Here is a 14,878-nt window from a genome sequence, read left to right as displayed (position 1 = left end):
AGAATTTCCTTGCCTTCAGTGGGAAGCTTGAAGGGTATTCAAAGTCACATGTGACTTGGGGGTAGTCCACAATCCAATTTTCTACTTCTCTGGAGTCTGTTGATGTCTTAAAAAGGGATCTCACTGTGCTAGGCTCCCAGTGGAATGTAACTGTGGGAGTGAATTGTCCTTTTCCTTGGAAGCAGGAAGTGATGCTTGGTATATAATCTTAACCAGGAGGGCAAGAAAGCCTCAAGTCTGGCCCTGTGGTGGGTGAATAACCAAGGAGATGAGATAAAGTGGAGCTTCCGGGAGTTGAGGGACCTAAGCCGCCGTACTGCCAACGTCTTTGAACAGAGCTGTGGCCTGAAGCAGGGGGATCGCCTGGCCTTGATTCTGCCCCGAGTGCCCGAGTGGTGGCTGGTGACAACAGGCTGCTTTCGAACAGGTAAGTGATTTACACAGGACCCATTGGACCTGAGTGCTGGATGGTAGGTGCCCTGCATCCAGCCGGGTACAAATGAAGTTCCGGGGCTCCAGCCTTGGCTTCTATACTGGAACCACAGAGAAGCCTCTGTCCCTCCCTTTGAGGGCCGACATCTCAGGTGGAGACAAAATATTTCCTCTTCCCCGTACCTTCCTTATTCTTTCATCCCTTCTTCTTTCTGCTCAAATACACCCACACACTTTCTTCCTCTTTTCCTCCCTACCACACTGGCATTAATATGCCCTAAACATAGCATGTACCCCTCCCGTCCTCTCTCAAGAGTCTGTTGTGGATATTGTGGGGCATACAAGCACCAGGTAAGTACCTGTGAGCACAGGACCATTAGCATCTGCTAAAACCTAAAATGTCCCCTTCACAAACTCACAATGGAGTTACAGCCCAAAGGCTAACATAGGTGCCCTGCAGTTAGTAACCCATGCACCTTAGTAATACACATTCTTCTATTATTCAAACATTGTCCTTTAGAGCCAGTTTCTCTTTAAATTCGGTCGAGAACCATGCATTGCATGTAGTTCTCAGATCCCCTCCAACCCCTTTAATCTACAGTGTTTCAGACTTCTCTGTGTGGCAACATTTTTGAAATGTCCCAGTGAGTTGCTTGGCAGAGTACAGCTCAATTTTTGGACTTACAATTCTTTCTTCACAGTTCTCTTCAGCTTAACTGTATTTGACTACACTCCTACAAAACCAGGTTATGTCTCCCTCAGTGCGCCGTGTCAGTGTGTGTGCGAAGTGGGCCTCCCCCAGCATCCACGATGAGTATTTCATCACTCAAGCCAGACACTATTCACCTGACTCTTCCTGCATGAGGCTATGACTCTTTTTCACCAATAGACTTTTATATGGTTTGGCTGTGCATTGATAGCTCTTAACTATGTTGAATACACTATAGTAGGCTTATAGGGAGGGTTTTCATTTCTAACATGGCATCTACATTTTATTAATTAAAAATCTCATGCAGGGATTTCCCTTCCTTTTAAAATTACTTGTCCATGTTTATGTGTAATTTGGAACCCATGTGGGGCTTTGTGTTTCAGACTTTCATTGTTGTGGCCAAGAGTTGAGGAGACATCTAGTTAGAGGTGGAAATGTCTGCTTTGTCTCATGATTACAGCCCATGGCAGCTCCATGGCTGTCTGAGGTGAGGTGGATCCTTATGGGCTCATGTGCTGGAACAAAGTAACCTACCTCATGGGACCAGGAAGCAAAACACAAGAGTCTGGAGGAGACCAGGAACAAGAAAACCTTCAATGACCTACTTCAACAAAGACCCAGTTCCCACCACCTCCAAAAGCTCATTCTATTATGAGTTCATCTATAGATTAATCATTGCCTCACAGACGTTGTCATCCAAACACCCGTTAACACTGAATCTGCCAACTGGGGATCAAGCCTTCAACATATGAGCCTTTTAGGGGATACTTGATCTGCAAACTGTGGCCGGACTCGTGGATTCTCTATTTTCAATCACCCTTCTTATCTCATCATTCATATTCCTGTACCATGTTTTCCTTGTCTCCCTTCTATCCTTCCTTCTCCCCTCCTTTTCATTATCTAACAGAATGTAATATGGAACCAAGAACTATAGCAAAGGCAGAGAGAATATAGAAAAAAATGCATCTATAGAACTAGAAAATGGTCAGTGGGAAGCCCAAGACTGCAGCTGAGTCCTCTGAGGTCAGAATTAAAGAAGATTAGAAGAAAGGCAGTCCTTAATGGGTTCCCCACATGCAAAATCAGGATTAGTGTGCATGTGCCCACATATACATGTGTGAGTGGGCACATGCACACAGGCACACATATGCAGGCCCATGCATGTTGACACAGATTTTTCTGTCCCACCCAGTTCCATGGCCATTCAGTCCCAAAGAAATACACAGAAGCTTATATTATTTATAAACTGATTGGTCTAGTAGTTCAGGCTTTCTTATTAACTAATTCTTACGTCTTAAGTTAGCCCCCAATTCTTGTCTGTGTTAACCACATGGCTTGGTACCTTTTATCAGTGAGGCATTCTCATCTTGCTTCTTCTTGCTCTGGGTGACGACTGCAAACTGACTCTTTCCTCTTCCCAGAATTCTCCTGTTCTAGTCGCCCCACTTATACTTCCTGCCTGGCCACTGGCCAAACAACATTTCATTAAATCAATACAAGTGACAAATCTTTATGGGGTGCAAGACCATTGTCCCACAGCACATACACAACATGCATACACACACATGAACATGCACATGCAGGCACACCACACATGCACACAGATGTACACACATGTGCACACAACATGCATGCAAACACACAACCATTTTGAAAGAGAAGCTAAGACGAAAAGGGGAAAATAAAGAGTGGCCTTCATTGTTAGAATAGGGAGTAGAGTATCTCCCTAGAGACAGAAGGCACCGGTGTTCATGCAGAGAAGAAATGTGGAAGGAAATGGCCTATGCTTTGTGGACTTGATGTGGTAGGAAATGCAGAAAGGCATCTACTAGGGTTGTGATTTCAGTGGGGCAGCCAGGCTTGAACTCACTGCTGGTAGCTGTGTTGGTATTGATGAAGAGAACACAGAAACATTCACAGGACAATGTGGCTCAATTTGAGGTAAAAGGGACAAAGGTGCCCTGAAAATGACTTCAAGGGACCAGTGGGGAGGAAGAGGAAATGAGGCAGAGAGTACTGAGATGCAGCCAGCCCTAAGCATCAACAACACTGTCCTCACAGGCCTTATTACCTGTTCTGGCCTAAGTGTGTGCAAACCAGGGTCTGGCTACCCTCTGAGCTCATCTGGAAAGGACTGCGGAAGAGCTTCGCGATCTCTATGTTCATATGAATGAGTTGGAGATCTTATTAAGATTCAGATTGTGACTGAGCTGACTTGGTGCAGGATGTGAGATTCTGTATTCCCTATGGTGTAGAGGCTGGTGGTCTGTGGATCACACTTTTCATAGTACTGTGAAAACTCTCAGCGGGTGACCCAGGCCTAAGCCCATGGATGTGAAAGTAAGCCATCTTTTCTCAACCCCAGGGATTGTCGTCATGCCTGGGACTACACAGCTGAAAGCCAAGGACATCCTCTACCGACTACAATCATCTCAAGCCAAAGCCATTGTGACCACAGGGAGCCTCATTCCAGAAGTAGATTCTGTGGCTTCTCAGTGTCCTTCCCTGAAAGCCAAGCTAGTGGTGTCTGATCACAGCCATGACGGATGGCTCAACTTTCAGTCACTGATGAAGTGAGTTTCTGGTCTGATAAATGTGGTTTCTAAGCAGACTGGGGGAGGAGACCACCTACACCCGAGCACTGGAGACAAGTAGCTAGGACAGGAGGCCTGCAAGACTGGGTGCTGGAAACTCTCTTCCTAGACATGCCATCTACCGGCTGTGAAGCCCTGGGCTTCTTGATTCTCCTTTCTGGATTTCCTTGGCCCTTAGTGCTTTGTAAAATCAAGAAGTTGAACTTCCATGTTTGGTCATCAATGTACGCTCAGCCCTGAAGCCTTGCAAAGGAGCATTATAAAATCAGGGACTAGTGTGTTACCTAGTCCATGTAAATAAGGCACCTTTATACGTGTGTGTATGTGCGCGCGCGCATAAACACATATATGAAGAAGTTTAATGAAAATGAATTTTCAGAATGAAATGTGAAACTTCAGAACACCTTGAGCACGGTGTGGTAGTGCGTGATTTTAATACGAGCACTCGGGAGGCAGGGACAAGTGGATCTCTGTGAGATCAAAGTCAGACACAGCAAATTCCAGGACAGCCAGGGATGTACATACAGTGAGATCATTTCTCAAAAACAAAAGAGAATGAGAATAAGAAACTGAATTTATAATTTCAGTGGGACAGTGGGATAGTAACTTTCAGGGCAAAGACTGTCCCTCTCCTGGTTACCTTTGGGGGCACTTTCTAGCAAGTCTAAGGTAGGACTGGAGAAAGACTCCTTTACCCCCAAGAAAACTCCTGTGAGCATGGGGGTGTATCCCACAATACTCACAGCATGGCAGGAACCACGAACCATGTGAGGCTTGCTTCCTTGGAGTAACATCTTCATTTCTTAAGCCATTTGTTTCAACTGTAAAGGGGAGTGGCCTCTCATAAAACCAGAGACTTTACAGAAAACAGTTTAAAATCAAGAAAATGCTTGGGAAATCATTCAGATTACCCAGTGCCAGTGTGGTGCTGTGTCCTACTTAACACAACCAGCAGTGCTGGTGTTTCTTCAACATTAATATTATCTTCAGGATTAAAAAAAAATACCTAGACAACTTGTCTCTACAATCAGAGAAGGCTCAGAAGCATCTGTTGGGAAGATCCCCAAGAGCAAGCAGACCAAAGGGACACAGCTTCCCGTGCTCACCACCCAGACCTGCTGAGAGCACTGAACAAGTTCCCATTCCCAACTCACTTGGGATGGGCTGCAGTGCAGACAGTGGTAGCTAAGGGTTCTGCAATTTCTTAGTCCATGCATTTTTTCCCATTTTCAACTAAAGACACACCAGCCCATTTGTCCGAATCACTCCACAGCCAGGCTCCTGTCTGCCGGCGGGAACACCGGTCCAGCCTCCAGCCTTTCTGCTCACCAGGCTCCCCAGCTCGACTCTCCATGTTGCTTCGTTGGAAGATGTGAACACAACAGTGTGATTCTTCTTCTCTTGCCTCAACTCTCTTTGCAGATCAGCAACCCCAGACCACACCTGCATTAATACAAAGATGACGGACCCCATGGCCATCTTCTTTACCAGCGGGACCACAGGTTCCCCCAAGATGGCAAAGCACAACCAGGGACTTGCTTTCCGGTCCTGTACCCCTTCAAGGTAGGGAAAGAGCACTTGTTTCGAGGTTGGGTTCCAGCTCTAAGGCAAGAGGTGTGTGCCCATGGGCATGTGGAGGAGATGGTCATCTGAATGGAAGTGTCTCCATCTTCTTCTCTGTGTCAGCCTCTGAGGGCCTGAGAGATGAGTCTGGGGTCCTGAGTGCTAGCTGAGAGAGACCCGGGGGGACACAAGAGGATCCTTTGGATCTTATTGAGCCCTCTCATAGGAGGGCATTCTGCAAGCCATGCAAGTAACAAGTCACCGTGTCCTCAAGACACCTGTCCTGATAGCCCCCCTCCCGTCTGTAGGATGGGAAAAACAGACGTGGCATTTCTCACTAATGGAGTACCTGGAATTGAACTCCAACAGGGCTTTGAACAAAAATATGTAGAGCCCTGGTGAATCATTTCAATAACCTTCGGCCAATTGTCTCCACCCCTTACCCACTTCCAGTTGGAGAAACTGGCAATATTCAGAACAAACAGGCTGAGCCCTGGTCTCTAGCTTATTAACCAGAGCAGGAACAGGAGAAGGCAGACAAGCGAGAATTCCTCCTCTTCAGCTCCCGGCCATCGCCCTTTGACTCCTTGCCTCCTCCTTGCAAAGGATGGAAAGCCCAAACCAAACACTTTAAGCCAAAGAACAAATAGGGGGATGTATTGACTCGTGGCCTAGAAACAGTCCACAGCCGGGCCTCACACATTTCTGGTTAGACTGGGTTTTCATTGTGCCATACCACCACTGTGTATGCCACATAGATGCTTCCAGAGTCCGCAAGTGTTATATCAGTGACTGATCCAGAACCAGCAAGACAGCCGAAGACTTTGTCCCCAGCTTTTCTAGCAAAAGTCTGAGGGGCCATTATCAGAGCACTGCTTCCAGTGACTTTCTGTCCAGGAAGTAAGACATGGTGGAACACTTTGGGTGTTCTGGATCGCTTCCCCCCACCTCCCCACAGATCACTTGAAGTGAGCAAAAGAGGTGATTCCTTAGTTGAAAATGCTCCCCAGCTCTCGTCACCGTGCCCCCATGGTGGCCTAGCTGAGACCGCTGTCTTTTGGAGTTAGCAGGGAAGTGCTGAAACTGAAGACATCTGACATTTTGTGGTGCATGTCAGACCCGGGATGGATTCTGGCTACCGTGGGGAGCCTAATACAACCATGGGCATCAGGAGCTACCATCTTTGTCCACCACCTTCCACAGTTCGACCCCAAAGTCATTATAGAGGTAAGAAAACCAACTTCCCAGAGTCGAAACCCACTCAGAGACTATACAGGTTTCCCAACACTCAGGTAAACCCACGAAGACTATGTAAATCAAGTCATCCTGGTTTTGAGCTGCCCACCACGTGGGACACTGAAGCAGAGTCACGGTATCGGGGTCGCAATGTGAGCTATAATAAAATGCATCTTTCTTAGCTATTCCATGGATCTATAGATCAGACTTTGTGGGTAGGAAATGCATAATATTCATGTCGAGAAACTAAAGCAAGGAAGATATGCCCAAATTTCTGGGTGCTGCTCTGCTAGGGTCAAGTAGCAGGGGTGGGGTGGGGTGCTTCTCATTACAACAAAGTGTAAAAATTAAGCCTTTGGAATACAAGACAAGCTTCTTACTTCACCTTTGATATTGGTTAGCATGTTAGTTTCCAGTCACAGCCTTAGCTTTCTTTCAAGTAGGTTTTTGAAATATACTTTTATTTCTTGTTTGCTATCATACATGTTTACAATGCCTTCTGGTCAAATCCATCCCCCACTGCCTCCCCTCCAGTTCCTTCCACGCCCTTCACCACTTCTCTCTCCCAACCCTGTGTACTCTTTTTTTTTTAACTCACCTAGTCTATTTAGTATGGCCAGTGTATGCGTGGCTGCAGGGGCCATCAATACAGAGACTCACAATTGGTCATATTACAGAGAATAAAATACTGTGAATTTCCAGTCACACACACACACACACACACACAGAGAGAGAGAGAGAGAGAGAGAGAGGATTGTTTGTTTAGCTTATGAGACTTCTTCCCTATGTATCCTCTGTCTCCATTCCATGAGCACTCCCACCTCTCCGTTTGTAGACACCGTGTTCGTTTCCTGATGCCCTCCTAAATGCTGTCTCCTCCATAATCTTGGAGCACCCACCGAACCCATTGCCCTCTGCTGTGTACTTGACAGAACTCCACATCTCTTTTACGACATCTACCAACGTCCCCCTTATTGTGCCTGCCTTTTTCGTCTTCTCTGTCTCCACCCTTTCCAATGTCTCACACGTGGGTTCATTCTTCCCAGTACCTGACACAGTTCCACGTACAAAAGCCATGCCTAGTGTGCATGTATTAAAGGAATTAACACACAAATAAGTAAGCCTTCCTGGAGGAAAGATCATAACCTAAGGGCTAATAATTGGCCGATGTTTTTAACCTTAGCTACAAGAATAAGATTCCGTATCTCTTCATTTCCAGACACTGTTCAAATACCCCATCACTCAGTGCCTTGCTGCGCCAGGCGTTTACCGAATGATTCTTCAGCAGAAAACTGACAAGTATGTAACCTTGGCTGGAAACAGCAGTCTCTGGTTAGGAATTTCTACAGTGTCTGATGTGCCATGGTTTGTTTCCGCTTTGCGTTTTTGATGGTGTGTGTGTGTGTGTGTGTGTGTGTGTGTGTGTGTGTGTGTGTGTGATTTTCAGCCTAATTAGTTAGTTCAAGACCCGGTCCTGTAACCTTGTAGCTTTATTCATTTGTGTGTGGGTTTATTATTTGTGAAATCACAAAAGCAAAAACATGAGCTTGCCTAAGATGAAAGTTTACAGATGAATGAACTGTTAGAAATACGTGTGCAATCACTCACCTGAGTCAGAGGATAGAACTTGGTCCGTGCCTCAGAGACTTCTAGGGGCCTCCTTGTGTCCCCTAGACAAAGCCATCATCCGTTTGCGAGTCTCAGTCCTCTGTTTTTCTTGATAGCAGCTATGGAAATATTCCTGAGAAAGTGGGTCTGCTTTTCATGTTTTTCAATGTTTACTTATACAACACAATTATGGCATCTGGGTTCCTTTTCCAATATCATGTATCTCTGATATATTCATACTGTGTTTTTGTGGTTGGTTTATCTTCATTGCTATTTAATATCCTGTTTTATGAAAGTATCACAATTTCTTTGATCATCCTACAATTTTTGATCACAGTCTTTGATCAAGATGGGGTTAACCTTTGCCTGGGATTGTTGATGACCAGTGCTACACTTAACTGTGGCCCTCACAAACCAGGTGAAGATAAACAGGCTTTCTAATGTTTTTTCTAGGACACAGAAACCTTGTCATGCCAGACAACGTCAATGCTTTCCAGAGTATTAGACAATAGTATGCTCTCTTCATCGAGATAAAGGATTTCCATTGTCCACATTATTTTCACCATCTGCTTTCATCAGTTAATGTTTGACAACCCAATGGATGTATATGTAGTATTCTCTTATTGGAGCTTCACTTTTCACTTCCTGGTTTTTGGGGGGTTGGTTTTTAGCTAATTTGGAATTCTCCTGGCTATGGGCATGTACATATATTCTAGAACTAGGGAGCCCCTACCCCTCTAACCACAACAGACGGCTAGGCAACAATCTGAGCCAACTGAGTATTTCCCTCACATTTTCCTCAAATAATCCAATTATTATTTTATGGGGTCCCTCTAGGAACACTCTATGAGGGAAACGGGAGAGAGATTGTATCTCATGATGTACCTAATGGAAATGCTCACCTAAAGTGCTGCCCTGAAATCCTTCCTCTCTGGATTTCTGACCTCTCTCAAATTCTGTTTCCTGTCATCTTTTCCTACAAATGGTCCAGCCTGCCTTGATGTCCTACTCGAGTCTCTTCCAGCCCTGACTTTCAGCCTTCACACAGAAATAGAAAGACCCTCAGTCAGCACAGCGCACTCCCCACATAAGGCAGTGGTTTTATCCTAGTGTCCCTCGGGGTCTCCTCCCCTTCCTCTTAAGGTCTATTGAGGTGTCCATCTTGAATCCATAGGAAAATGTTCTAGGATGAGCTCTTATGAGTACCCTTGTCTCTTTGTTACATCAATATCCAAACCTAACCAAAACATCATTGATATGTCCCAGCATCCTCAGCATCACCCACTGAGTCCCTGCCAGAAACAGTAACTTACAGGACATTAACTTACAGACAGGGCGTGTCATCCATCTATCCATGGCCATCAGTAACATGACAGAAGGTGGATTAGAAGTGAGAAAGCAGACAGAAGAATGCTGCCAACATCAAGTCCTTGATGTTTTATATTTCCAGCAGAGCATCTGATGCCTGACTTATTTGTCTTCTCTTAAGTCTCAGGTTTCCCACCCTGGAGCATTGCAGCACTGGTGGGGAGAGCCTGCTGCCTGAGGAGTTCAAGCAATGGAAGGAAAGGACAGACATTTTCATTCATGAGTTGTATGGACAGTCAGAAATGGTAGGTGAACAGGCCGCTTCTGCACCTTTTGGATGGACTCAGTTACAGAGCACAGCCAATGGGTTGCTCATGGCCCAGTGTGTGCTGGGGTCTTCTGTGTGTACAGCACGGCTTAAAGTCAATGGAGAGCTTTGGGGTTCAAGGATATGCTATTCCAAATTGGCAGGGGGAAAATGTACAGCTCATCAATTTATTGAGAATCCAATGGATTGAAAGTTGTTGGGTGAAACTTAAAAAACACTTTTCCGCTGTGCCTGGGATTGTTAGCTCAGGGAGCCACATGGGAAAGAGGGGGTGTTGGAAACAGTGCTCTCTCCTGTAGTTTGGAGACCATCAGCAGATCCTGCCAATTCCCCCATCATATCCTAGATCAACTACATGAAGAGGTGGTTGGGAACTGGCTTTCAAAGTTCATGTCTGGGTGTTGAGGAGGACAATGCAGGTTAAATTTTGAGATTGTAGATTAGGAATCAAAGACTTTCTGTATACACCACATGCACATAGGCATGCATTCCTGAGCACATACACATGCACACTCTTAATGATATCCCAGAGTGTCACTGAACTAGAAGATGGTCACGTCATTTATAGTGTCATGCACCTTGTGAATCTCAAGGACTTCATTAGTCTTTCATTCCAACACATTTGCCATTAATGTCTAATGTTATTTGAAGTCCACTTCTTTGTTCCCGGCTACTCAGCCCCAAAATAATCACACAAAATCCATATTATTTGCAATACTGTTTGGCCAATAGCTTAAGCGTATTTCTGGCTAACTCATATCTTAAATTAACCCATCTCCATTAATCTGTGTATTGCCACGAGGCTGTGGCTTACAGGGTAAAGTTCAGCATCTGTCTCCAGTGGGCCTACATGGCTTTTCCTGACTCTGCCTTCTTTCTCCCAGCATTCAGTTTAGTTTTCCCTACCTGCCTCTATTCTGTCCTATACAGCCCCAAAATAGCTTCTTTATTAACCAATGGTATGCACAGCATACAGAGGGGAATCCCACATCAGTCTAAATGCTGGGTGGAGCCACTTCCACTTTGAGCTAATAAAGGAATGTATGCCATTTCAGGTCCTAAAATGCTTTGAACATTTGAGACATTGTTCACAAATTTGCCTGCTGTTTATTTACCAAAACAAACAAACAAAGTAGTAAGTTGATTTGCTTCCAACCTGAAAAATTGTTATGACTTTGGACCTGTTGTTGAATGGCTTATAGAGACATTAGAGAGAGACAAGGAGAAGCGTGGGTGAGAACACTGTGCCTCACTGGTGACTCCAGCCTCTTTGCACAGATAGTACTTTCTTCCTCCAAGCACACTGCGTTCTTCATTCGCTTATGTCTTTGTCCCTCACCTACAGTGACAACAATGACCTCAATGACCTACAGTAAGAGCAATAGATCAGCAGATGTGAAGAGCTTCTTCACCCAGGAGCTCAGTCCTTTCCTTTATAAACATCAAGACCATAGGTCTGTGGGTCAATCTTTCTGAATGTTAGCATTCTGCTTTTCTGAAATGGATGTTATTATAATGCTATTATTGATGAATCATCATACATTAAGTTCTGGCTGCCATGCTAAGCCCATAGGTCACACAAAAGTCACTATGGCCATTGTGTATTTTAGGTAGACATTGTGGCAGATGCTAGGTGTACAGAAGTGAATGGGACAGTCCGCACTTTGGGGATTCTTGTCCACTGAGGGAAACAAATAACCAAACAATAGTCATAATGTCTGTGAATTTGAACTGCACAAAAATACTGTATGGAGAAAATACCACAGGATAAGAATGCTCTATGGATTCTCCTTGGGATTTGAATAATAATACCAAGTAATAATCTTTCACTGGCTGTTTGGTGTATACCTCATGCTGTATAAAAAAAGTTTCCTCATAGAGTCATGTGTGCTGTGTTTGCTGATAGCCTTGTCACTTAAGAGGCTAAGCAAAAGATCCCAAGTTCAAAGCCAGTTGGAATTCACTGCATAGCGAGTTCTAAGCCCACCTAGGCACAATAGAGAGACCTTATCTCAAAATACCAAGAAAGGGGCAGGGGAGAGTTGTTCGCATACATTTTCAAGCACAGTGAGAAATAAGTGTGCCCCTTGCCTCTTTTTGACAAAGGAGAAGACCAGTGTACTTTACCGTGTGCTGGAAAGCACTCAAAATAGAGAGAGTGACAAAGAACTACAGAGAGGAGTTGAATTCACTGGGAAGGCAGATGATGTCGAGGAGTCCTGGCAGGGGGAGTGGCATAAAAATCTAAACCTTCTCAACCTATCCCAGAGATGTTGAGGATATCACTATCCAATAACCAGGAGGATTGGATATCACTATCCAATAACCAGGAGGATTGGATATCACTATCCAATAACCAGGAGGATTGGATATCACTATCCAATAACCAGGAGGATTGGATATCACTATCCAATAACCAGGAGGATTGGATATCACTATCCAATAACCAGGGGGGTATGCATGGTGAACAGACTCACAGCCCTTCTGTGGCAAACTGACACATCCTGGCAGGCATTCCACACTCCACCTGAAATGCCACTGCCTCGGTCTTACCTACTTTGTTTCTATCTTTCCCTCAGTCACTAGCGTCTATCATCCCTATACGTAGTACAGATCCAGCTCATATTGGGAATTACAAGTGTCCATTGGAGAGAGTTGGAGCAACACCTATATCAAGGCCTATAGCCTAAATCCTAATCTCAATAAATTGCTTCTATCAGAGGTCATGTGTGACCCAACTTTGGCCAACCTTGGTCTTTTTTTTTTTTTTTTTTTTTTGTGAACAGGGGCTAGGCCTTGGTGTCTTCCGGGAAATGAAGATCAAGAAAGGCTCCATGGGGAAGGCCATATTACCCTTCGACTTCCAGGTCTGGTCTTTGGGTGCTGATAGCTTAACTGGGGTTGGAGTCATGTGTGACAGCAGGTACTAGAACCAGCCACACTCCCACGCTGGTCACCCTACTCCTTGTCTCCCGTTTCTTCCTGATTTCCTGGGGGAGTTTCTTCCTGATTTCCTGGGGGAGTTTCTTCCTGATTTCCTGGGGGAGCTTCAGTGAGAAGTGTATTTATTACTATGGATCCTGATGCAGCTTGTCTGGCAGGGAGACATTGCACATGGTGCATGTGAGAGAATAATAAATAATGCCTGCAGGGAATACTGTCTCCCAGTTTGAAGACACAGCAGTAATATCTAGATTCCCGTGAAACAAGGAACCCCTGGTTGTGGGCTCCATATTTCCTAATTTGAAAGGATTTGACAGTTTTATTCTCTTATCTGACAGTTTCTCCATGAGTGGCTCCCATTCATCCCGTTAGGGTCATGTGAGGGGCCAATCAGTCGCACATAGGGCTGAGCAAGTCGCTTCGTGTTCCAGATCATCGATGAAAAGGGCAACATCCTCCCACCCAACACTGAAGGCTACCTCGGCATCAGGATCAAGCCCACCAGGCCTTTAGGCCTTTTTGTGGAGTATGAGGTAATGGCATCCCACCCCGTCCTGCCTCAAGAGTGTGTCGAGGTTGTTCTGCATCCTGAGACTTCTTCAAGCCATTTTCTCTTCACACCAACCTAAAGAAAGCCGTTTTAACTACACGCTAAGTCCTTGGCACATTATCACCGCTCTTTCTGTCCTGGCCCACTCGGGATTTAAGAGCTAAATGATGGGGAAGGAGGAGGATGGTCCTCAGCATCACCAGACTGGTCCTCCACTAAGTCCAACTGCCCCTTTGCTGAGGGAGAGCTGGAAGTGTTACCTGTCTTACCCATGCCAAATGAGCAGAGCAGGTCTAGAGTCTGCATCTTTTAGGTGTCATGCCCTAAACAAGAAATCGGGGACTGCGGAAAGATGGGTTGAACTATAGGAAAACCTCCTGAAGTTCCTGATCTAACAAACTCTGATATCCTGGTTAGACGTGATCCCCAAGAGGAATTCATAGGCTCCAGGATGAACCATGGTTAGGTGACCAGACTGCAACCAATCTCAGACTCCCTCTCCTTTCTCCAAGTGCTTTTCACCTGAAGCCATGCTGTCTTCACACCACAGCCTCGAGGGGCCTGTGTGTGTTTTTGTAAATCCCAAGTTATTCCAATAGGCAGTTTTGAGAGTCACACATAAATGCACGTCCACGACTCCCAAAACTAGGTATCATTTATAATATATAACATATAATATGTGTGTGCTTTAATTTTTCATTTCTTCCTTTTAGAGTTTTGTTTCTGAGAATTAAGACTAAGTCATGTTCTTGTTTTGGTAGCTATCACATAAAGCAATGCTCCCCAGAGGCCATGGTTAAGGACTCCTCCAAGGAGACCTTGATTTTGTTATTTGTTTTGAAGTAAATTAGAATATAGAATTCACTCCTCCATTTTAATATGTGAACATCAGTGGCATTTAAATATTTCATGACAGAGTGAACCCCTCACACCATCTGTCTCCAGAAAATCTACACCCTACAAAGAAACTCTGTATTCATTGCACAAATAGACCGACCCACAGCCAACCCCTCACCCCCAGGATCTCGTTACCTCCCAGCCCTTTCCCGACTTTGTCTGTTTCAGAAAATCCATAGCAGTGAGATCATGTGACACACTTATTTCATTTTCCTTGAGTTTGGAAGCTTTTTCTACCCTAATGGATTTGAACACCACCCCACTCCCTCCTCTTCTTCAAAACTTATGACAGTGCATTCTTGGTGGCCTTGGTATGTCCTACAAGTCCGTGAGGCTCTGTTCACTTTGTTACATTACATTTTTCCTCTTGGGATTATATTATTTTTTTCTGTTGCTATACTTTCAGTGACTTAGTTCTTTCTGCCTGTTTTAATATGCTTTTAAAACCTTCGGGTGAATTTTTTAAATTTAGTTGTTTTTCCATATTTGATCTTTACCCATTTTATGTGTGTTGAATTATCAGCTGCAGCCCACACATACATTCAGTTATTATGTATCAATGAAAAAAACTATAGATTAGTTGTTGTCAGGGGTTAGAGCTGGTGAATGGGGAAGGATGGAGCAGAGGGAGGTGAGAGTTCTTACCAAAGCCTTGTGAAGGGTCTCCTGGTGATGGCTCTGCTCTATACATTGATTGCCATGGTAGGATG

The 14,878-nt window shown here is 44.8% G+C and overlaps 1 protein-coding gene across 4 annotated transcripts in view; it reads left to right on the top strand.

The window, feature by feature from the left end:
* Acsm1 (acyl-CoA synthetase medium chain family member 1) overlaps positions 1-14,878 on the top strand; it is a 40,849-nt gene that overhangs the window by 22,055 nt on the left and 3,916 nt on the right. For all 4 annotated transcript variants that reach the window (XM_087908526.1, XM_085692996.2, XM_087908525.1 and 1 more), the window contains 8 exons: positions 217-427; positions 3,507-3,714; positions 5,158-5,298; positions 6,366-6,525; positions 7,754-7,833; positions 9,632-9,755; positions 12,565-12,645; positions 13,153-13,254. In XM_087908526.1, coding sequence (XP_087764652.1) covers positions 217-427; positions 3,507-3,714; positions 5,158-5,298; positions 6,366-6,525; positions 7,754-7,833; positions 9,632-9,755; positions 12,565-12,645; positions 13,153-13,254 — 1,107 coding nt within the window. The remainder of the gene's footprint in view (positions 1-216; positions 428-3,506; positions 3,715-5,157; positions 5,299-6,365; positions 6,526-7,753; positions 7,834-9,631; positions 9,756-12,564; positions 12,646-13,152; positions 13,255-14,878) is intronic.

The sequence above is a fragment of the Myodes glareolus genome, chromosome 7 (assembly GCF_982192425.1).
Source record: "Myodes glareolus chromosome 7, mMyoGla1.1, whole genome shotgun sequence".
Classification (NCBI taxonomy): Eukaryota; Metazoa; Chordata; class Mammalia; order Rodentia; family Cricetidae; genus Myodes; species Myodes glareolus.
Note: the sequence above shows the minus strand (reverse complement) of the source record. Positions and strands in the feature narration are given on the sequence as shown.